The sequence below is a fragment of the Vanacampus margaritifer genome, chromosome 3 (assembly GCF_051991255.1).
Source record: "Vanacampus margaritifer isolate UIUO_Vmar chromosome 3, RoL_Vmar_1.0, whole genome shotgun sequence".
Taxonomy (NCBI): Eukaryota; Metazoa; Chordata; class Actinopteri; order Syngnathiformes; family Syngnathidae; genus Vanacampus; species Vanacampus margaritifer.
The window spans coordinates 7,763,380-7,788,319 of record NC_135434.1 but is presented as its reverse complement, the minus strand read 5'-3'; the positions used below and the strand labels follow the sequence as shown (position 1 = coordinate 7,788,319).

Genomic DNA, 24,940 nt, shown 5'->3' with positions numbered 1-24,940 from the left:
CTGAATACAGTTGTAACATGTAGAGTGGTACAAATGCACTGTGAACTTCCCAAAGATGATCAAAAATGTTTCACCCCTTCGCAGCCATCATTTTCATTTCAACCAAGCGATGTCTGGATTGACTTTTGCTGCGTGCAGTTAAAAATCGCACGTGTGCTTCATCGAAAGCCATAAACTGGCTAACCTTAACAATATTTCCTTATTGGACTTCAGAGGCCATTAACAGACAATCTGTGAGCTATTGTTCAATGATGTCTAGAGGTCCGGCTGCGTGACTGTGGTCACCTCTTGAGATATTTGGTCAACTGTGGAGCTTTTCATCCCTTCCTGTAAATGTATCTGGCCACAGATTGAAAAGAGTAAAAACGGCGGGTGGGCTAACGTAGTATGTGAAAACAGCAGTGTCCTCCATATAGATAGAAAGTATAGTTAGTAATTGAGCACAGTGGCAAGCCTGTGTATTCACTATGAATAGAAATAGAAATCTTCACTGGAGTGAGTGGTTATACTCCCAAACACTTATCAATAATGTAACACATAATAAAAATATATATACAGTATTTCATGCGATTATTAGTATCGCCAACAACTACTACTTGACAAAAAGGATTCAGTGATACTTTCACTGATCCAAGTAAAGCCTGGAAAAGAGACACTGAATTGCTGTTTAAAAAAATATCATTACACAGAATAGGCCCGGTTTTTGCATATTGTTCCAGTTGTTGGTCTGTTTGGTCTTTAACAGTACAGACGCTCCCCTACTTACGAACATTCGAGTTACGAACAACGGTACATACGAACATTTCTGCGCGTACAGTATGTCGAAAAATGTTCGGAAAGAGATGCTGTAAGTTCGATTTTGTATTGCGCGTAGTGCTTCTTTCCGCCGCTAATACCGACGCTTGGCGCTGTGAGAGCTCATTGGCGGCTGAGCAACGTGGCGAGGAGGAAGAAGAAGAAACGCCGGTCCCCATGAAGCAGGAAATAACTTTTGAAGCCGATTCCAGCGACGACGAAGAATCTCTCATGATATAAAATCCTCCTCTTCCTCCTCCTCCATCATCTCCTTAAGCATCGAGTACATCTTCCAAAAGTAAGTTAAACTTCATTTTTATTTATCTTATTACGTACATGTACATACTGTGTGTGTGTGTCTCGCTCTCTCTCTCTAACATACGTAGTACAGTACTGTACGTATTCTCTTTAAACATAAATTATAATACAAAATATAGCACTGAAGCAACTTACGAACAAATTCACCTTACGAACGATCGTCCGGAACGTAACTCGTTCGTAAGGTGGGGAGCGTCTGTAGTTAAAGAGAAATACCATGAAGACTCAAGACATGATGACTAGAAAAAAGCACACACATTTCTGGGTTCTAATCAATAACAACAACCCCCCCCCAGAAAAATCTAATTTTTAATGTTCAATGCAAAGTAATTGCTTTCTACCAAGCTTCTTTCTTGTCATATGGAAAACAGTGTAAACATGATTCTGCACATTCTTAGTGGGACGTTGCTGCTGGTTTCTTTTTTTGAAAAATAATCCCTAGATAAGATGAAAATTTCACTAACTCAGCAACACAAAATCTGCTTTAGTAGGCTAGCCCTTGTCTAAAAAAACATCCTGCAAAATAAACAAAATAATCTTCAAAATTCATGAATCATCCAGCTATACTGGGTTCTAACAACCTTGAATCATTTCAGAAAAAAAAAGACCGCGAGGCTATAGGTGAGTTTGCAGTTAAATTATGAGCGCAGGACAATCAGCAGACAAAATCACTTCACCACAGACTTGGAGATCTATTTACATTATTGGATTTTCTTAAAGAGAGACAGAGACTCTAACGCCTCCAGTCAGAGCTGTCACCAAAGCAGAGGCAGAACAAAACTGGTCTACTGATTACCATAATATCCATTATCCTTCACTACTTTTGTGACCCAAAGTCAGATTAAAAAGAAAAAAGAAAAAGAAAAAACAGACCCAAGGCACCCTGACTGAAACTTTTTCTTCCTGGACAAGTATTTCTTCAACTTGTTTACAAAGCAACTTCTTTTTTTTTTCCTTGAGCAAACATTTCCACAAACTTTTAGCTGCGCATCTTAATCAATTTAGCTAAGCCTGCCCCAAGCAGCATCATTTTTTGATGGATGGATGAGGTTAAAATCTCCCCTAAAAAATGAGTTCAGCTTTGCTGCTTAAATAAATGATGACTGAGCAGCTCAGATGAACGGCAAACATATTTTGTGGACGCGCTTGCACATTCTAGTATATTTCTTTGATTTACTACTACGAATCTACGTTCAATTTCCTGATGGAAAAAGCAGCAGCTAACGTCACAGGGTGTGACGGCTAAACTCAGTAAGTAGACATGTAGATGTTGATGTTTATAATCATGGTTTATTCAGTAGCTTTTGTACATGGAATGAAATTGGAGTCGTCATTGCTGAATAGTTACAAACTTGTCAGAATTTTTTGGGGTAAAATAAGCGGGCATTTCGCTGTCGGAATTGGTGAACATTCTTGCAAATTTGCACTCTTATTAGAGTTAAAAGAGTAAAAATGTCAGCCCCCATAAGCAAGTTGACAAAGGCTGCTGTGATTTATGGAAGTATGTACGTAATAAATAATAAAAGTAGTATAAATACTTCATAAAATCAGCTAATAAAAAAAGATACGCACATTTAAAAAATACAACCAATATATATATCAGGGATGTGATTTGACCAAAGTGAAATTATCTGAAAATTTAGCCGGGGGTCTGGGGGCCGCTGGCACCCAGCTAGGTCCAGGGCAGTGCCCTGGTGGGGGGACAAGGGGGGGGGGGGAGTAGCCCCCCGGAGCTCATGGGTTTTCCGTGTTTTTAAGTACTTCCAATGCACTCACATGACAAAGAAATAGACAAAACAACAGCATAAATTTTCAATGTATATTGAACTATCCCATATAAAATGGCAGTTTTAGTCAACTCAAAATCAGTCACATTCAAAAACATTGGACTGCCTTTGCTTTTAAAAACTATCACTGAGAATATCATCATATCTCACTAATGTGATTACTAAGTTAACACATAAATAATGTTGAAGAGTTCAAATTTCATGAACAAATAATTGTATCATGACCAAATGAAAAGTAACTCATATTAGAGCATACCACAAATGTCTGTTATAGCAGAAGATGTTATCTGTCGGAGTCATGTGCATACACAATGAACTACTACTACTACTACTAAAAAAAAAAAAAAAAATGGGGGGAGATAAAAAAAAGCGGAATTCCGCGAATTAGCGGAAAAATCACATCCCTGATATATATATATATATATATATATATATATATATATATATATATATATACATATATACACATATATACATATACAGGGTGTCCATAAAGTCTCTTTACCATTTAAAAAAATTATTAAAAATGCAATTGATTAGATATTTTATTCAGATTTGTTCTATTGTATTCAGTGTTTAAAAAAAACACAGTGTTTATCATTACTGACCTGAGGATTACTGATGCCATTGCCACAATTGATGAGGCTATGCTACAGCGAACATGGCAAGAAATCGAGTACCGTCTTGATGTGCTTCGTGCAACTAATGGCGTCCATGTAGAAGTGTATTAAAAGAGGTAAAAAAAAAAATTAATAAACACTGAATACGATAGAACAAATCTAAATAAAATATCTAATCAATTGCATTTTTATTAAATTTTTGAAATGGTAAAGAGACTTTATGGACACCCTGTATATTGATATATATTTGTCTTGGTTCCCCTTTCAGAATAAAAAAAAGTGCATGGGAACACCACTCAAAGGTAGAAGTTCGTACTGATAAATCAATTTACCACAACCCTATTCTGATTGTAAAACATCAATTCAAATATATGTATTTATTGCTTATAGTCCATTGCCACAATTGGCGTGAAGAAATACAGCATGCCTTTATATCCAACACTTATCTGCCATTTATTTTCCCTTCATCAACTCCAAGCATTGCCACCTTCTCAGAAGTCTGTCATGCAGCATGAACATGGTTCTCATGACGACTATTTTACCATGCACGACGTGGGCCGTAAGTTAACTTAGGCTGACTTAAAATTCAAGCAGAGGCGAGATGTCAGCAGTGTGGCGAACGTTACAGAGGATATAAATGAACATAAAGAGAAAAACTACAGGCGCATCAGCACAGATTGATGAAAGGTAGCGTGTGATCTGTGGCAAGGAATTGATTAAAAGCCACCGCGCGCAAGCAGATTTAAGTCGGACCGATTGTCCTGTGGCAAGAACTGAGATAACGACTGTCGATGGACAAAATACGCTGTCTGTCTTATTCACGTTTCCTACATTAAGTCCTTATCAGTTCTGCCCGACTGCCGTGTTCCGAGAGGAACGGCAAAAAGTCTGTAGTCAGCGCCCGCCGTCAAAAAGACAACCATCAGCAATTCAGGTTGCTGTTCATTTGTTTTGTTCAACAGGCCGCTGCCATGTTGAGCATGACTTACGGTTTGTAGCGAGAGGAGGAAAAATGTCTATAATTCTGTGCTTCATTTGTCCTTGATAAACTTAAAATGACTTGGCACCCCATGACAAGTGAGGCAATCAGCTACTATCGTTACGCCGTGACAGTTCATTACGATGTTTGACTCCTCTCCCGATATCGCGGTGGTTCGTGATGCGCACAATTACAAGACATGAACGGCGGTGAGAATCCAGGCTGAATCAATAAAATCACACTAAAGCCAACCTGGAATTGGGATGATCAATTAAGCTTGGATATACCAATTGAATGCTCATACACAATGTTAGGTAATGGGCTGTCTCTTGATCCAAGTCATGTTTTCTAGCTGGAAACATATTGGGAGTGTTGAGTACAGTACATTGAATGTCAAGTCTTTCTAAAACTGCCACAGGGATGTGATTTGACCAAAGTGAAATTATCTGAAAATTTAGCCGGGGGTCTGGGTGCTACTGGCACCCAGCTAGGTCCAGGGCAGTGCCCTGGTGGGGGGACAAGGGGGGGGTAGCCCCCCGGAGCTCATGGGTTTTCCGTGTTTTTAAGTACTTTCAATGCACTCACATGACAAAGAAATAGACAAAACAACAGCATAAATTTTCAATGTATATTGAACTATCCCATATAAAATGGCAGTTTTAGTCAACTCAAAATCAGTCACATTCAAAAACATTGGACTGCCTTTGCCTGAGAATATCATCATATCTAACTAATGTGATTACTAAGTTAACACATAAATAATGTTGAAGAGTTCAAATTTCATGAACAAATAATTGTATCATGACCAAATGAAAAGTAACTCATATTAGAGCATACCACAAATGTCTTTGTTATAGCAGAAGATGTTATCTGTCGGAGTCATGTGCATACACAATGAACTACTAACAAAAAAAAAAAAAAAAAACAGATTTTTTTTTTTTTGGGGGGGAGATAAAAAAAGCGGAATTCCGCGAATTAGCGGAAAAATCACATCCCTGCTGCCATTACTGACAGTGTATTCCATAAACGAACGTTAAGCATTAATATTTGATTTCAGTGCTGTTCAAACATGAAGCAGACCTGCAACCTGAATTTTCAGATAAATAAATACATTTTCATACAAATCTTACAGTGTGTAATTTGAGTAAAAAAAAAAAAAAAATCGCAATAATAATTTTTTGGATTTGCATCGGGATTAATCGGTATCAAATCGAATTGTGATACGAATCGAATCGCCAGGTACTAGGCAATTCACACCCCTAATAAATGAGTCATAAACTGTCAACATTATTTTAAACCTCTATAACTGACAACGACATTGGTTGCCTCCGCGGACTCTCAACGCAAGTCAACTAAAATAGGTTCACAAACTACAGTACTAGTTATTCTTCCTGCCCACATGTGACGCATTTGTAGCGGGGCTTCATAAAGCAGCTCTAACAAGCAGGATGTGTAATGCACGTATTAAGGATAATGTTCAAAGGTGTGAAATTGGATTTGGCTCCGGCAGAGCAATGAAGCAAAATGCAGTAAAAGCTAGAAGATAGTGTGTTAAAGTTCAGATAGACGACACAACTGCTTTTAAAACAATGGATTTGTGTTTTGGATTAATGTTTATCTACTCGCGCTTCTAAATAGTATTCACTGCCTACACTGCGCCAACTTGACTTTACCCGTCTGCAATAACGGTTGTAGCTTGAGATCGATTGAGCGGCAATCACGTTTTGGCGACAGCGCGGACGCCTCGCTGAAATCAACAGGTAGCGGGGTTTGCGCGGCAGATTAGCAGCGATGCCTCAGGTTTGTGGCTATAGTTGACAAAAATGAGACCAGTACCACTTGCGAGTGTATCTTCAAGACAATGTACAGTAATGTCGGCTTAAATAATGAAACAGAGACGAATGTCGTTGATCAATAAACTAACCTCGGTATTGTAAAAAAAAGAAAAAAAAAAAAAGAACGGTTAATACGCAAAGAAAACATCCAAGTAGCGTTTCTTGCTCATAATCATCTTTCTTCTTCCATTGGCTAGGAAAAAAAAAAAGTTTAAAATGGAGACAGTAATGAATTAATTCAAAAACAATTGACTTAGAATGTTGAGCATTAAACTGTACATCACCTAACTGAATCCCAAAATCTCATCTGTCTTGTTTGTCGTCAGACTCCAGTTCAAGATGTGCGAGATGATCATTTCCCTCAGCATTAATGCCATTCAAAAGTAGCAATTATTTATGTCTGTTTATCATTTAATTACCATGGAGCTTTCGATTTGATTATTTGTCTCTCCAGATGAAAAAATTGTCAATCTCCCTTTCTCTCGCTCACTTCATGTTCTCGCATCGAACTGTAATGACTGTGAGGAAAATTGGCAGACATTAGTGCATTCAGCCCATTTCGAATCAGCCTCCCGCAACCCTGAGGGCTTAAAAGGAAACAATAACTGAATTATGACGAATATGCTTGCCAGCAGCGCACAGTTCTGGCTGGAGACAACTATAATAACGTGACACTGATATGCTGACTTGTTCCATTTCTCTTTGTTTTAAGTCTTTTTAATCAGAACGAGATTAGCAAACAACTCATCTGATTTCAGTGTTGCTCCCGGAACAGCATCATTAGTGTAAGGGGTCGGGGGGGTCGGCGTAAGCGGGAGCTTGCTAATTGACATGTTACACGAACACCTGCAATGCGTATGTTCGAGAAATAATTGCCTGATTAAACTATGTGTAGCATCAGTGCTGATGAAAAATATATTTTGTACGTATTGACTAAACGTGAATTAGTTCCTCTTTCTAATTCCAATGCCAATTTGACATTTGTTTTTAAAATACATTAGTCAAATGAAACCCACTCTCACTTGTTGGAAAGACCAGCAGTTCATTAACATTTTTAAGATTCCCTTTTGGCTAGCGTTAATTGTGTCATGGTACGTTGAATTCATAAAAAAAAAAGTTGGAGGTGCAACTTACTGTGTTGGCAGTGAACCCCACTGAAACCTGGGGGACACTTGCAGACATATCCAATGAAGGTGTCACCCCTGTAGGTCTCGCTGATCTCGCATGCCCCTCTGTTGTGGCATGGGTTCGGGTGGCAAGGTCCTACATGCAAAAAAGAAGAAGAAAAAAAAATGGTATTAATTCAGTGCTATTATTTAACAAACTAAAAACCACCTGAAGCAAAGATAGAACCCTTTCTGGTGAACTTAATTTGACCTTCTCTAAACTTTTTAATGTATATGTCCAACTATCCAGTGTATGAAGACTTTTTGCACAACTTGCTTTTCTTAAAAAGGAGCTGAATGGCAAAATTCCAAAACTGGTGATTTAACCATGAACATTTCCTTTTTTTCTTTTTTCTTTTTGTTCTGGAGAGCTCAGTATTGTTCATTCGGTAATTTTACCGATTTGACATGTCATCATCATTGCGCTCTCTTTTTTATTTAATTTTTTTTAAATTTTTATTTTGTATGTGGGTGAGTACGTGTATGTGCATGTGCGTGTGTGCGCATGAGTGTGTATTCATTAATTCACCTAAAACCCATTAAAAAATCCCATACCGTTCACCTAAACCGAACACTTCCAGCCAAAGTCGTGAGGCCGTCAGGAGACCCGAGGAAGGACCAAAGAAAAAAAAAACATGAACAAGACCTTCGACCTTTATGCCTTTCTGTATCCCAAGTTTCAAGCCGCCGATGACGCTCTGTGATACCGTAAGCTCACTGGTCACTTCCTGTTTGAAGCCTCGCAATGTGGACGTACAGTTGGTTAGAATTTTGATGTGTGACCTGCATTTTTTTTAAATATCTTTTTTAATTTTTTTATGATTTTGACTCTTTGCCCACATAAGAACAAAATGGACATTTTTTAGGCAGTTATCTCATGTTTTTATTTGTTATAGTGGACGCAAGGATAGTATGGCTGTAACATAATGTAAATTTACCAAAATTATATGTAACATTTAAACATGAAAATCATGCAGATCAACTTTTTTATTGGTTTAGATATGCAAACATGTCAAGTCCACTGCAATCCTCTATGGGTCAGAAGGGGTTAAAATAGCATTTGTGAGTAGTGTTATACAGTATGCATCATTAAGTGCAAAACTAGATTGTAAGTAAAATAAAAGCACAAAACATTAAGGAGGCATAAGTAAAAGTGACGACGATTCGGGTTGCTTTTCCTAATTGACTTTGGAAAATAAATAAATAAAAACAACCTCCAAAAAGAGATGAAAAGATTCCTACAATACAAAAACAAATCCTCATGTAATAAAATACTATATTTGCATGCAGTTCCACATTTAGCACTACCATGGTTTCGATTCAGCATTTTCAGTGTAGTGAACACTAGAAAGCATTGGCTGTGATTTAAAGCTAAAACAAAAGAAAATGTTTCAGTTTAAAAAGAAAAGTTGACGATTGTGACGGAGCGCCTGTGACTGACTGTCCGCCACTCTTCGTTTCCGCGGAGACGAGCTCCGTCAAAACTGTTTTCACACATCTCACACAATTTCCTCCTGTCGATTCGACACTTTCACGAACTGTTTACCTGCCGCCTGGACTCATTCCCTTTTCCCCGTTGTTGGTGCCGGGGTTGCACACACCCGACACCGACGCACGACGCACGACACGCACCGCAAACGCGCACCTGCATTCTGCCGGGTCGTTGGACAATAAACACTGGACCAAACCGAAGCACTTCCGGACTCCCACTTTTGCCGCGCTTGAAGCGTCACATGGCTACGGACTATACCACAAAAGTAGTTTGGTTTATTATTTATTGAGTTGTTGTTGTTTTTGCGATATTAAGTTATGGATTGTGATTGGAGGATTTTTGTTATGGTTGATATATGTTGCAGATATTATTTATTTACATGCTTTAGTTATTTTTGGTTACTTTTTGGTTATATACCCCATGATTGCCTAAATGGTTTGCCCGGAGGGAGGGGCTAGCGGTATTTGAAGGGATCTAAATTCATTTGAGAAATAAACTTAAAGAAATAAAAAAAAAAAACTATTGGTTTATGACAGAAGTTAAAGCTCAAAATAATCAAAGCAGTTTCAAACACTTGCTGTTTGCTTGTTTTACTAGATTGTGATTGATTACGTGTGCTTACTTCTCCACAATTGAATGTTTTGTGCACTTTGTGCCAAATCTGTTTAGTTTAAAAGGCACGCTGGTGATTCAATATTTTATTCAAAAAAGTTGTACTCTTGAGAAAAAAACTAACTTTAACATAGACTAGCCATCAGTTAAATATATTCCGCCCAAAAAAGAAATCCCACAGATGGAGTGCCATCAGTCACTTTGACAAGGTAACAGCCATGACATTTTAATTGTCATGTCTGCTTCTACGTCTGTCAAAAACGAACCAAACACATAGCATGTTTTGCTAAAATATAGCCAATCAGAAAAAAAAAAGAAGATTAAACATCAAAAGTAAGCAGATTATTGTTCTCCTTGCATGAATTAACCCCTGGACGGGAATTACAAACAAGATAATCCCATGGAAGTGGTGCCAAGTGAGAACCTGTATTACTAATAATGGGAGTGGCAGCAAATCGGCTGAACACAACCATGTGTAAGAGCCTTGACAGAGGCGAGGCCTGTTGAGTGAGTCCGCGTGACAGCTTGCTGGGATGTTTTGACGTGACGATCTATAGTGGCACCAAAGCGTGCTGACACCTCGCTAATGGAGAATGCATAAAGCAGAAAATGGGAAAGGGGTTGGGGGGTGCCTGACAAATACTGAGACATTGTGCTCTGAATGACAGAGGCCATCAAGATAAAAAAAAAAAATGAAAAATCAATACATAGCAACATAAAATAAAAAAAAAGTATGATCTACGGACTCTATGATCTTTGAAACTGGATGGCAACATGAGCCGGAAAGTCAACATGTGAAGAAAAATATAAAGACTACAGATAAAAAAAAAGATTGAACAATATACTTTAAAGAATCAAACTCACCCTCTACTCTTCATTTACAAAAATGTAAATATCTCCTTAACTCATTCACTCCCAGCCATTTTCACTGAAGCAACCCCCTTCGCTCCCAGCTATTTTACTGGATTTGGACTGCTTTTGCGAGGTCCACAGAATATTCTATTCTATTGCTATAAAAACATGGAACCTACCAAAAGAAAGATTAGAGTCTCTTCTTTCATCATGAAAAAAAAGTATATTTGTATCTGTTTCCGTTTTGCAGCAATTAGCATTAGAATGTAGCTAAGTTTCATCATTATTCACAAACCTATTGAAAACACTGGCAAAAAGAGCTTGTTGCAACATGGCCCTGGCAGATCTCTTATACTCTGCTGCCACCTGCTGGTCGTTTTTTGTTGTTGTAATAACTACCATTGCTTTAAGCGACCTTTTCATGTCAGAAGCTGCATCAAAGCCTTCTGCATGCTCTAGCATAAAACAAAAACACACACAAAAACATATAAATACGTTTTTGGGAGTGAATGACAACGTATTAAAAAACGTATTATACAATTTGGGGTTTGGGTTAATTAAAGGGGAAGTCAAGCCACCCCCCCCCCCCCACACACACACACACACACAATTTTTTGGGACAATATGTTCTATGCATCCCCATTGAATATGGTATTCTGGTTAATATTGCATTGGTGGAAAATGAGTTAAGCCGCAAAATCCAGCCCTTCTCATCCACTTCAGGGGCAGCCATTTTGCCACTTGCTGTCGGCAGAAGATGACTTCACAGTTGCTCAGGTCTCAGGTAGCAACCAATCACAACGCAGCTTCAGAAAACAGGTGAGCTGTGATTGGTCGTTGCCTGAAACCCGAGCAACAGTCGACAGCAAGTGGCAAAATGGCCGCCCCTGTGATGGATTAAAAACAGCTGGATTTCGCTTCATAACTCATATTTCACAAATGTAATATTAATCAGAATGTCATGTTTAGACTGGTGAGGTCACACATAACATATTAAAGTCAAATAATACGCCAAAATAATGGGATAAAGGGGGCAAGAGATATGTACGTCGTCTGACGTCTCCACAGGGTGTCAGGTATCGCTCCCTTCACTGCTCTGTGTTCGTTGTGTGATGTCTGACTGTGTGATGCATGTCTGCAGGCAAACAGCGGCAGCTTTCCTGTCTGAATGTCAGCTGCTCGAGCCATCGCTCACCCTGTGATTGATGTGAGTTGGCGCGCAGACCGGCAGGAGCGCCGTGATTTCTTTTTATGGCTGCAAAAAAAAGTTCAAACAATCAGGCGCCGAAACATGTCCGGCGGTTTAATGCCGGAATGTCATATTTGTTTCCTTTTTGGAGGTCTACCACAAGACGCCTTCAGGTTTAACGTTATGGGTTACAGTATGTGCCATGCATCTTTGACAGTTGTCACAGACCATGAGCTTATTTCTAATCAACTGTATTGTTCGTTCTATTACACTCTCTGTTATAATTAATAATAGACAAGGACATTTGGAAAAAAAAAAAATCCCCAAAAAATCAATGTACAAGTTACAAAGAAAAAAAATGCAAAAACAGCTTCACAGATGATGAATGAAGCCCAAGAGGATGTTCTGTTACTAAAATCCCGGGTTCTAATGATTATGATGGGGTCACAGAGTGGTCAGACGGTAATACTGAGTGGGTGGCCGATTTCTCCTGGTGAAATGGGTCAAGTCGTGGAGTTAGAGGATCAAATACGCAAGCCGTGTGTTTAATCTTAATGCTTGACAAACAAGCTTGTCTCACGTGGCTTCGATTTCACTGAGCGCAACAACAATCGCGAAACGCGCGCTTCCGTTGTCAGATCAGCTCTCATTTCGTAGGGCTGAGTTTAAAATGACAAAGCAGCTCATCATCCTCAGAGCTGTCAAAATTCATCGATGAATCGATTATCAAATTAATTGATAACTATTTTAATAATCGACTAATCGTTTGGAGCCTTTTTTAAATTTATTTAAAATTGTCCAAACTCCAAATCCTTTGATTTCAGCATATCAACTGATCAATTCATATCAATTGATCACTGGCTTTTGTAGCCTTTCATGAAAAAAGACCAATTATCTTCTGTGTTTTGTCAATAGGGTGGGGGCTTTAGGACCCAGATGCGGGGAAGGCAGGGCAAGGAGGCAGAGGTGCAGTCCAAAAAGACGTTTTAATATCTAATCAAAAAAAAACTAACTTCAAAATACAAAATAACCTGAACTAACAAAACATGACAAAACAACTAAGGCGAGACTAACAACATGACATGGATCCTGATCAGGAGAAGCGGTCAGCGTGACGTGGCGAAAGACTTACGACAGTTGCAACAGCAAAAATGAACCGACACAGACAGGGGGGAGACAACCGACTAAATACACCAACACTAATGACATGACAAGACACACCTGGCTGAGGGCACTGATTGGATGACACATGAGGGTAATGGGGAAAGGTGGACACAATCAAGGTTGACACAGACACCACACGAGGAAGGGCAAGTGACCAGAAACGAGAGGAGTCAGACTTTTCACAATAAAACAGGAAATGACAAGACAAGGGGAAAACATGACAGGGAGTAAACAAGACTGAAAGTAAACATGACATGTTTAATCAAAATAAGACATTTGCAACATTTGTTTCCTTTACTTTCGAAAACCATGACCAAACCGGTAACATAGTATAACATCAGTCCCCCCCCCCCTTTTTTTTTAATCACTAGACAAAATACGAAATATCCGCCAATCACTGGTTTTACTTTTGTAAAACACTTCAATGGAAAATTAAAATGAGTCTGATTAGTCGATTAACTAATTTGCTCCCAAAAAGGTATAAAACATTAAATTTCAAATATTGCCATGGTCCCAAAAACGTATTTATGCCAGCAGGTGGCAGCAGAGTATATGAGATCAACCAGGGCCATGTTGCGACAAGCTCTTTCCCCCAGATTTTCAACAGATTTGTGAATAACGATGAAACTTTGCTGTATTCTAATGCTAATCGCGGAAACAGATACAAATATATACTTTTTTTCTCTGAAGAAAGAAGAGACTCTAATCTTTCTTTTGATAGGTTTTCCATGTTTTTATAGCAATAGAACACAATATTCTGTGGGCCTTGAAAAATCAGTAAAAATCCAGTAAAAACAGCCGGGAGCGAAGGGGGTTAAAATGGCTGGGAGTGAATGAGTTAATCAATAGGATAATTGATGGATGAATCGATTCTAAAAAATATTCAATAGTGACAGCACTAATCCACCTTGTTACACTGTAGACCGTTAAAAGAGCATGTTTCACGGACCTTTGGGTAATGGAAGTTACATTGGAGCTTCTCAACTGTGAACGTACAGCCCGGCCGAGTCTCAGTCAAATGCGACATGGCCTAATTGTGTCAAATCTGGTTTAACCCCGTCTTTCTTTACAGGCGGGCCCTCTACGGTTCACGGGCTCTTGGTCACTGAACCCATCCGTCACCTCCACTGATCAACGTTGGCACCGAAGCACCCAAATGACATCGGTTACTCCCAGCAGGGCCTGCAAAGTGCTCAGGCTGGAAGCGTCTCCCGTACCACCGTGATGTGCTTTTGCCATTTCAGCCCATCAACGTTTGGCAAAGTCAGACAAATGCACTTAGAGTCGAACGGATTAAGAACCATGCAGAGGCAAAATGGCTTGGAATATGTCAAACAGTAATGAAAGCCAAGGGTCACATTGAAGATCGGCATCTTTCTGGAAGTCTTGTCAGAGACTAAATGTCACCGAAATGTCACAGCGCCACCCTTAAAGGTCTCCTCTAAACAAGGTGTGTGTTTTTTTCTTGATTTTTGATCATGAGCAACAGAAAATTGTGGGTGGTTATATATTTTTTTTGAAGATTGTTTTTCAACTCATCAGTCAATCAAGTCATGAGGATGGTTTACGTGAATAACAGCGTACTGCAAATCTAAAAGGTCATGGTTGGAAAGTAACACATTACTTACTCTATCTGAAGTAATCTGACTACAGTTACTTTGCAAAGTGACATTCCTTACTGCATATACAGTCCTGTGTATATTATCAATGTTGGCAATTCGATGACAGGTCGGACATTTTTTCATTAACCGCCTCTTTTTTTTTTCTTTTTTTTCTTATCTTCTGGAGAGCTAAATATTGTTCATTCGGTAATTTTACCGATTTGACATGTCATCATCATTGCTCTCCTTTTTATTTTATTTTTTTTTAACATTAACTGCCTCTTGAAGCAGTGAGTAATATTTGATAGGGTTGTTTAAAAAAAAAATAGATTCGGCAATATTTATCGCAATATTACAGCACACAATCGAATCGATTTTTAAAGATTCATTTTTGATGGAAATATTCGACAAAATGTCTTATTTAGGATTAGGTTTCATACTTTAAGCATGGAAGAATGTTATATTAATGAAACATTAAGCCTTAATATTTGATTTCAATGCTGTTCAAACGTGAAAAAGATTCCAACCTGAAGTATATTTTCATACAAATCTTACAGTGTTAATGTACATGTTTACTGATTAGTATTTTCAAAATGTTAGTAAAAAAAAAATCTCAATCATTGACTTATCGATTGGTATTGAATCGTGTCCTATGAATCGTGATACACATCGAATCGCAAGGTACTCGGCAATTCACACCCCTAATATTTGACAACACCGATTTTTCAGTGACGGTCGACCTTCACATGTGGAAGAGGACGAGACCCCATTCCTACGTTCATAGCAAAGCACTGTAAACTAGAATACATAAGAAAAAGGAACAGCTGTTTACAGCTAGAAGTGAACTTGACAATTAGCATTTCCATCTGGGGAGTGATAGCACGTATATACGCCTTGCCAGGTTTCGAAAAAGAAGGAAGGAGAGAGATTCTCGTTTCCAAGCTGGAAATACAGTCACTATTTTCAGTGTGTCAGCGAAAGAAAATATTAAAGTATTGTAGTTATCTAGCTTCAAAAACACTACCAGAAGACAAACAAAACGTATATGTATAACGTAATCTGAATATCAACAGATTCATTAAAAAAAATAAAAAATACTGGAAAATTGAACAATTAAATTAAACCTGAAATGCAATCCATGCATAACATGACGAAAGACAAAATACAGACGCTCCCCTACTTACGAACATTCGAGTTACGAACAACGGTACATACGAACATGTCTGCGCGCATGTCAAAAAATGCTCGGAAAGAGATGCTGTAAGTTAGATTTTTTATTGCGCACCTTTTTCCGAGTACTGTAGTGCTTCTTTCCGCCGCTAATACCGACGCTTGGCGCTGTGAGAGCTCACCCAGCATTGGAGGCTCAGCAACGTGTCGAGGAGGAGGAAGAAGAAGAAACGCCTGTCGCTCATAGATAAAGCCATCGCACTCTTCGAGCAGCAAGACCCAAATATTGAACGTTGCACAAAGGTTGCAAATCAATTGAATGATGCCATACAGTGCTACCGCATCATTTATGATGAAAAAAGAAGAAAACTGTGCAATCGTCGTTAGATCGCTTCTTTCGGCCAGTTTCTAGTAAAATCCTCCAAGGAAGATACTCATCAACCCTCAACTTCTTCCTACATTGAAGTTACGGAGGAGGAAGTAACTTTTGAAGCCCATTCCAGCGACGACGAAGAACCTCTCATGATATAAAATCCTCCTCTTCCTCCTCCTCCTCTCCTTAAGCATCGAGTACATCTTCCAAAAGTAAGTTAAACTTCATTTTATTTATCTTATTACGTACATGTACATACTGTACGTATTCTCTTTAAACATAAATTATAATACAAAATATAGCACTGAAGCAACTTACGAACAAATTCACCTTACGAACGATCGCTCGGAACGTAACTCGTTCGTAAGTTGGGGAGCGTCTGTAACTCAATTCTAACAGCATTTCACAAAGTAAAATTGAAGTTCTTAAATGAATACGTAAGTAACAGACTCACACTGTGTTCTTCTCTACGATGGCTTCTCATATTACGTACAACGCTCTTATGCACCAAATTGGCATCCATGAGAGCATGTAATAAGTAACACCGCATTCATACTGAAGAGGGACATTTGGATCTCCGAACAGTGAGAGGCTCTTGATACAGAATGGAAGCCTGGCGTCTTTTATAATCAGAGGTTATTAACGCAAGATGGGTTTTATTTTACCCATACAGATTTTCTTTTGTGCAAAATTAGACTGCATTCAGTAATCACATTGGAATTATTTATGAAACCAACTGTGAATTCAAGAGGAAAAAGGTGAGGGGACGTTTGTTCTGGTTGTATTCATGTGCCACATTCAGCTAAACCCCTTTCCCTCCAAGTTTTGCAGCTATATTCAAAGTGGGTCACAGTAGTAAGGAATTTTCTATTTGTAATACGGTGAGTAGGCATTCTAACAAAGAAAAGTTCCGTTGGTAGCGCAGCGAGATGAAATAGAGCCAATTTATCAGTTGTATTGCTCTAGATTGACAATAAAAATGAAAGGCGATACGCTGCCATGTTTAGCAGACGAAGCACATTTTCGTCCCTCTGCCCGCGAGTTTCGATGCAAATGTGATTGGATGGCGGAAGGATGAAGCACGTGCGTACTGTATATGGGGTCTCAGGTACAAAGTGCCTAAGGAAAATAACAAACTCTATTCTGACAAAATGTTCTTTTCACTGAGACAAGACGACCAAAATATGCAGATTTGATACATGGTGACATACAGGCAATATGCAAAGATGACAAGCTGTGTGGTCTCATGTGTGACTTCCCTCATCAAACTGTCCTATTTTCTCTTCAAGTCCAGTTCCAGGTCAGTGGTCACAAGTCACACCTAATTTGGGTCGATATGATGTCTGATAATTGTTTCTCCGGCTGTTCTCCTCATTCTGCCTGTCATGTGAAATGTGGAAACCTTTAGCCATTGCTTGCTGTATTTAATTCTATCAGACTAAACAAACCCATCGAAAATATTTAGATTTATTTCTACTAATTTGGTCGGATTTCGAAATATAGTTTGAACTGCGATCAGTTACTTAAACAGCGATAGCTTGCGGAATTCAACTCAGCACATTTTACAGCAAGCAGCCGATTGGCAGATCGTAAACGATTCTTCCCAAAAAAAAGAGGCTTCAAACGGTTTAATGCCATTCTCAGTGAATATGTGCTGTCAAACTAATCATAAAAATAAGAGTTGTGTATTTAAAGGAACCACATGATGTTGTCTTTAAGCCTGCTAGCTTAATGCTAACAAATAAGGACATTGGTGGGCAGGCTAACAAATAGTATCTGAAATTCATATGTGAACACAAACACAAATTGCCTCCTACTAAAATTATAAAGCAGTCACAGATGCAAAAGCGACAAGAGACATGTTATTAGTCACACAAATAAAAGCAAGTGTTAACTATTCCAAAACTAAACAAAAAAAATACTTGTTGTTATTATTATTTATGATTTGCTTATTTGTCATATTGTTTAGTGTACGGTAAGTTAATGTGCTCTTATGGACGTGCTTCCGTGGACTCTTTAACTCATTCACTCCCAGCCATTTTCACTGAAGCAACCCCCTTCGCTCCCGCCTGTTTTACTGACTTTTGACTGATTTTGCAAGACCCACAGAATATTCTGTTCTATTGCTATAAAAACATGGAACCTACCAAAAAAAAAAGATTAGAGTCTCTTCTTTCATCAGGAAAAAAATGTATATTTGTATCTGTTTTTGTTTTGCAGCAATCAGCATTAGAGTATAGCTAAGTTTCATCATTATTCACATTCCTGTTGAAAACTTGTGAAGCTTGTTGCAACATGGCCTTGGTTGATCTCTTATACTCTGCTGCCACCTGCTAGCCGTCTTTTATAATGAGGCTGCTTCAAAGCCTTCTGTATGCTCCAGCATTTAAAAAAAAAACAAAAAAAAAAAAAACGTATAAATACGTTTTTGGGAGCATGGCAATATTAAAAATAGAACGTTTTTGGTTTTTATATATATATGAAAACAGAGGGAGTTTCTGGATAATTTCTTCCAGAAGCTCAGAACAGAACAAGGTAGAGCTAATGAGCAACATTTAAGGAGGCAAAGCGTCGTGCTCTCTAGATACATGAATAAATGATAACTGAAGTTATAAATCAGTGAACTACTTTTTTCCCCTGAATTATAAAATGACATTAGCACACCAACACTCAAGAAAACAATACAGCCCGATTTAAGGCAAAACTCTGTTAACACATTGCATTGTAAAGTCTTAAACAGAACGCATACCTACAGTGCAAATTTCAAGAAGGCACTTTCTGAATGCATTATAAATTGTTCAAGCCAAGCTGCATAAGTGAGACCGCGGAGCAAGGACGAAGCTCAACCAAGACTTACAAACTGACTGTAAGACACTGCTGTGCATGCACACAAGACACAAATCAATGGGAATCATGTTATCAAGCGTAAAATCTCCCACCTGCTGAAGTTGGTTCCTCGCCATCTGCTGCTGCAGAGAGGGGAAGGTGGGAGGAGACGACGAAGGAAAATTCAGCATCTCGGCTATGTTACAGTATGCACCGATCTGACTACTACTGAGCCGACCGACATTAATTGCAATATGCACTCCCATATGGGTAGTAACAGTTTGCATGCAATCTGAGAACGCGCATAGTTTAAAAAGAAGAAGGCCGCACCTGCTTCCTGCCAGGTTAAGAAGCCTGCCAAACTGCCCGTCCCTCGCTTACACCAAGCAATTATCCTATGTCCTGGTTGGAGGCCTTGGACTAATATGTATCCATCATTCTGGACCAATGTCAGATTAACCCCTGAGGCACATGAGCGCGCTTGGCTGTACCCGCTGACCGAACAGGCACCAAGCCAGCACAGTGGCTGAGATTTGGCCCGTCTACAGTCATTACCGCAGTCCTCTATCTCCATCATCACTTGTAAAATTGCCCTGAAATAGGCCAGAAAACTGGACGCACATGTGAAAGAACAAGAGAGTCTGACAAATGGGATGACAGATGGGATTGCCGTCGCTGATGGGGTGGTGAGCCCACACGAGATCTCCATTCAAAAAATGGAACTCCACATGTATGTCTGAGTAAAACAAGCGGTGCTCTCATGTGGTCATAAGCATGTTAACTATTTATCACCGACTAACGATACAGTCTGCGAATAACCAGGCTAAATTAATTAAAATGTGCTTCAATGTCAGGTCCGTGTTTCAATTCAGAGCATTGAATACTAATCTGGATGGATGGATAGATAGATGGATGATAAATGATGGATGGATGGATGAAAATAGATGGATGGATAGATGGATGATAGATTATGGATGAATGGATGGATGGATGATGGATAGATGGATGATGGATGGATGATAGATGGATGATAGATAGATAGATAGATAGATAGATAGATAGATAGATAGATAGATAGATAGATAGATAGATAGATAGATAGATAGATAGATAGATAGATGGATGGATGAATAGATAGATAGATGGATGGATAGATAGATAGATGGATAGATGGATGATAGATGATGGATGGATGATAGATAGATGGATAGATAGATGGATGATAGATAGATAAATAGATAGATGGATGGATGAATAGATAGATAGATGGATGGATGGATGGATGGATGGATGGATAGATGGATGGATAGATGGATGATAGATGATGGATGGATGATGCATGGATGGATGATAGATAGATGGATGGATGGATGGATGGATGGATAGATAGATGGATAGATGGATGATAGAGGATGGATGGATGATAGATAGATTGGTGATAGATGATGGATGGATGGATGGATGATAGATGATGGATGGATGGATGAATGGATGATAGATAGATAGATGGATGAATAGATAGATGGATGGATAGATATATGGATGATAGATGATGGATGGATGATAGATGGATGATAGATGATGGATGGATGATGCATGGATGGATGGATGATAGATAGATAGATGGATGAATAGATAGATAGATGGATGGATAGATATATGGATGATAGATGATGGATGGATGGATAGATGGATGATAGATGATGGATGGATGGATGGATGGATAGATGAATGAATAGATAGATAGATGGATGGATAGATATATGGATGATAGATGATGGATGGATGATGCATGGATGGATGATAGATGATGGATGGATGGATGGATGATAGATAGATAGATGGATGAATAGATAGATAGATGGATGGATAGATATATGGATGATAGATGATGGATGGATGGATGGATGATAGATAGATAGATGGATGAATAGATAGATAGATGGATGGATAGATATATGGATGATAGATGATGGATGGATGGATAGATGATGGATGGATGATGCATGGATGGATGATAGATAGATGGATAGATGGATGATAGAGGATGGATGGATGATAGATGATGGATGGATGATAGATAGATGGATGAATAGATAGATGGATGGATGAATAGATAGATAGATGGATGAACAGATGGATGGATGATGCATGGATGGATGATAGATAGATAGATCGCCTGAATGTCATGCGGTAGAAGGCGTAAAGATTATTCATAAAGTTGGTAGCTCAAGCAGCAAGAACCATTCATCCATATTCAAAAAAAAAAAAAATCCAATTGCAATTGAGAAACATTACTCCTTTAGACAAACCAAAAATCATCCATCTTGTTCCACATATACTGTCAGTCTTCATCTAGCTGTGGGTAATAAATATGAAACATACATCGTATTTCCATCACATTTGTCTGAGTAGAGAATGTGAGTCGAGTAGTTGTCACTGGCACTACCTGACAGTCTTCAGCAGCTCTTTAAATTTGATATCATGCTTAAATTGAAGTCAAAGAGCCAAAAGTTGAGCACATTTGTTTTTTTGCCTGATAATAATAATAATAATAAAAAATCCACAATAATGAAAATCCACAATTTCCTTAGTACGGTTTTCTCTGACATTTCTTCTCCTTCCATAGGGGTCAAAAGGACGCGCACAACACGCAGCATACTGCAGCTGCTGTACATGTTTGTGAAGATGAAAAATATATAAATACACCTCCGAGTGCAAATGACTTATTCACACCCACACATAAATAGAAAAGCTGAGGAGAGAAAAATACATGTTTTCTTAATCCCTTATTTAAGTGTGGAATCACAATTATTTGGCTTGAAATCTATATTTTTTTTTTCCCATGATGAGTTCATTGCATGTCTTATTTCACATTGCTAATCTCACACAGTAGATAAATAGATTCAATTCAGTGAGGTACATTTAGGGATAGCATTTCTGTTTACTGTTTTTTTCTTCTGTTTCTGTGACTTAAGGAGTTTTGTCAATTATGGTGTGGCATGACTCCTTCTTGTTACTCACTCCAAATACTTTTTTTCCCCCCCTGACAGTTCAAAAACATTTCAAGACACAAAACTGGCCCCGGCAATTTGTCTCAGGTTTGATAAATCTAGTCCTCTCAAGTAAGTCAAGTGGAAACAAAATGAACCGCGCATTTGGCAGGCGCAAAAGAAATCGCTATCGCAATGGATGCTACGTTGTTAAGTAGCGGCGGTTGATCAAGGGAAGGTTAGACATACATTACAAATGGCTCAATTGTGCAAACCGCATGAACATACATCGTGCTTAATTAATAGATGAAACAAAGAAGTGAGATGAATTAATTAAATGAGTAGCCCTCCTTCTCTAGAGGAGATCCATTTTGTAGCATGATAAGAGTCCATCCTGGGACATATTGGTTTAATCTGACTGATAGCCAGAAGGCAGTAACAACATCCATAATCTAAATGGGACCAGACAGTCTGTCCAGCACGGTGCTGATATGTCTTCCAAGGTGTTCAGCGGAGATAGGAAGGTCTGTGTGCAGCGTCCGTGATACAAAAAGCCTACAAAACGGAACATTTGCATGTCATCACTGGACTTGATGACGGGGGATGGGAAATACGTGCCCGTAATAGAACATGTGCAGGGGTTTAACACTTGTTGCATCAGGGGTTCGACAGGCTCACAAAGTTTGAAACGCCGGCGGAACTTCTACGGTCTACCGTATTCTATTTCTGGATGCCTTTAACTCTTTGACTGCCAGTCGTTTTCAAAAACGGGTTGTCACCAGTGCCAGCCGATTTAAGCATTTTGAGTGATCTTTCAAGGTCCACAGAAAATGTTGTGTTTGGACTATGGAAACACACATCCGACCAAATGAAAGATTGGACTCTCATCTTTCATCAGAAAAAAAAAAGTTTGTTTCTACCTTATTCCGTTCTTCAGTAATCAACAATAGAAAATGGTTACTTTCACCGAAATTCTCTGTTTTGAAACAAAAAACGGAGAAAAAGAGCTTTTTGTGAAACGATGTTATTTCATGCACTCTAGTGAATTGTACACTTCTTTTTGTCCATGAATGATGCCACAAACACCTAAATAGTGCTTTGCTTCTGTAAAACGCTTTCACCAACAATGGAAAAAGTGTTTTTAGTTTGCAAAATGCGTTTATTTCCATTCAACAGTGTAACAATTTGACAAAACAATTTCGCAAACTATTTACAAATGTGTGCAACTGTGGTACTATTTACAATTATGTGGATGTTTCAAATACAGTTTTTCTTTTTGTAACGCTCTCCTGCGTGCAAGGAGACGGCAGGACTCGCACAACAGTTTACTTTCACTTTCACATTGGTCCGTTTTGCGTGCAAACTTTACACTTTCTTGACGGCCTTTTTTTCCGGGGAATAAAAAGCAAGTAGCAGACTGTACACACTTCCTCCGATGAATATGCATTGGACTCGGGGCACTCTCCGTCGTCCGATCGAACGTCCGCCTGTGCGTGCTCGGTTGCGCTCCGCGTTACGACACCGTCATAGCCGCTGCGTCAGCGGTTCTAATTTCGCCGTCAAGCTCTGATTCACCTTCATCATCATCGTCATCAATGTACTCTTTTAGCGTTGGTCGATGCCTTTTGTCTTGTAAGTGTAGAGCTGCTTGCAAACGCTCGCCATTGCCCGTTCCCTCCTCCATCTAGCTCCATCTAACGTCTTCTACTGCCGCGTCAATGCTTTCCAACCACGGAGTCACCATCATCTTCATCATCGATAATGATCATCGTCATCAACAATGTGCTCTTTTAGCGATGCTTTTGGTCTTTGAAAAAAACGGCTCTGGCGTTAGCTCCTCGCGACCGGCCGCCATTTTTCCTTTGTTTTCCATTCTGATCTCCTGCTCAACGCTCTAGCTCCGCCTCTACTGACGCCCACCCGATTTTTGTCAAAAGAGAGTCATCGCTGCCCTCTAGGGGCCAAAAATAGTCATTAGGCTCACGAGACTTGCTTAAAACTTTCAGGAGAGCTCCGCAAGCCTTCCCAGCACCCGTTTCAAAAAAAAAAAAAAAAAAAATGGGAGGACATCTTTTAACGTCTTTGGCGCTCCTCCGTAGGTTTTTGCAGAACGTCATTTAACGTCTTTGGCAGTAAAAGAGTTAAATTGGTTTCGAATGTATATCGAGAAAATTACCATCGCAAATAAATGATCCGGATTCATCAACAAAACAATTGACAGATTTATTATCAATTATTAGAATCATCCTCAGTTGCAGTTGTACCTCACATCTAAACAAAATGCAGCCCACAAAGGTATATAATGGTGTGCAGATTTTTTAAATGTATTTATTAGAAGTGTCAGGCGATTAAAATTTGTCATCATAATTAATCACATGACTTAAATAGTTACCTCACGATTACTCACAAATTGTATATCTTTTTAAATGTACAGTAAAATGTACAATAAAATATTTGTTAACATAAACGTGGACAAAAAATGTTAAACAAATAGAAATATGGCTGCATCTTTTAGTCATTGATACAGTATTTTCAAAATAATTTATAAAATTTAGTCACAATTAAAAAGGTGTACTGTAGTGGGGAAAATGAATGTGATATTGATTTGTGTTGAGGTCATTTTTTTTGCCACCAGATGGCATGATTGCATTTGTAAGACATTGGTGACAAATCAGTGCATCTTTCTTTTCCTATTCATAACCTTTTTAACATGAAGAAACTTGTGAGATTATGCAATTTTTGTTTAAATTGCAACAACTTTACCCCAGTCCCCACAAATATATGCATTATTATTATTATTATTATTATTTATCACTGCTAAAGTTTGACGTGGATGTGTCTGCTGCGTACGAGTACAGGCTTTCCAAGTAAAAGGCGACCATTAATCATGCTAATTTTGACACCCCTAGCATTTATTTTATCATTGTCTGAATTTCATTTTGCATATTATTGAGGTCTATTGACTGATTACCCTAATTTGCATAGAGATAAAACATTCCATAACTACAGGGCAGGGTGGACTTGCTACAAACTCTTAGATTTTTTTTTTTACTTATGATGCACATTTTGCAGAAAAACTACATCAGAGATGAACCCATCACTGATTACTAGATGGAAGTCACTTTGATGTCCACTTGACGCAAAGACTCCATAAAGCTCATCACTTGC

General features: G+C 38.7%; 1 protein-coding gene across 3 annotated transcripts in view; it reads right to left on the bottom strand.

Annotated features, from left to right (window-relative positions):
* Positions 1 to 24,940, bottom strand: part of edil3a (EGF-like repeats and discoidin I-like domains 3a) — a 105,425-nt gene that overhangs the window by 58,906 nt on the left and 21,579 nt on the right. Inside the window, exons 2-3 of one of the 3 annotated variants that reach the window (XM_077561947.1) lie at positions 18,893 to 18,922; positions 7,469 to 7,597 (exon numbers count right to left, since the gene is read on the bottom strand). In XM_077561947.1, coding sequence (XP_077418073.1) covers positions 7,469 to 7,597; positions 18,893 to 18,922 — 159 coding nt within the window. Of the gene's footprint in view, positions 1 to 7,468; positions 7,598 to 9,046; positions 9,163 to 18,892; positions 18,923 to 24,940 lie in introns of those variants that run through there. The other 2 variants (XM_077561949.1, XM_077561948.1) reach the window with 2 other exon arrangements.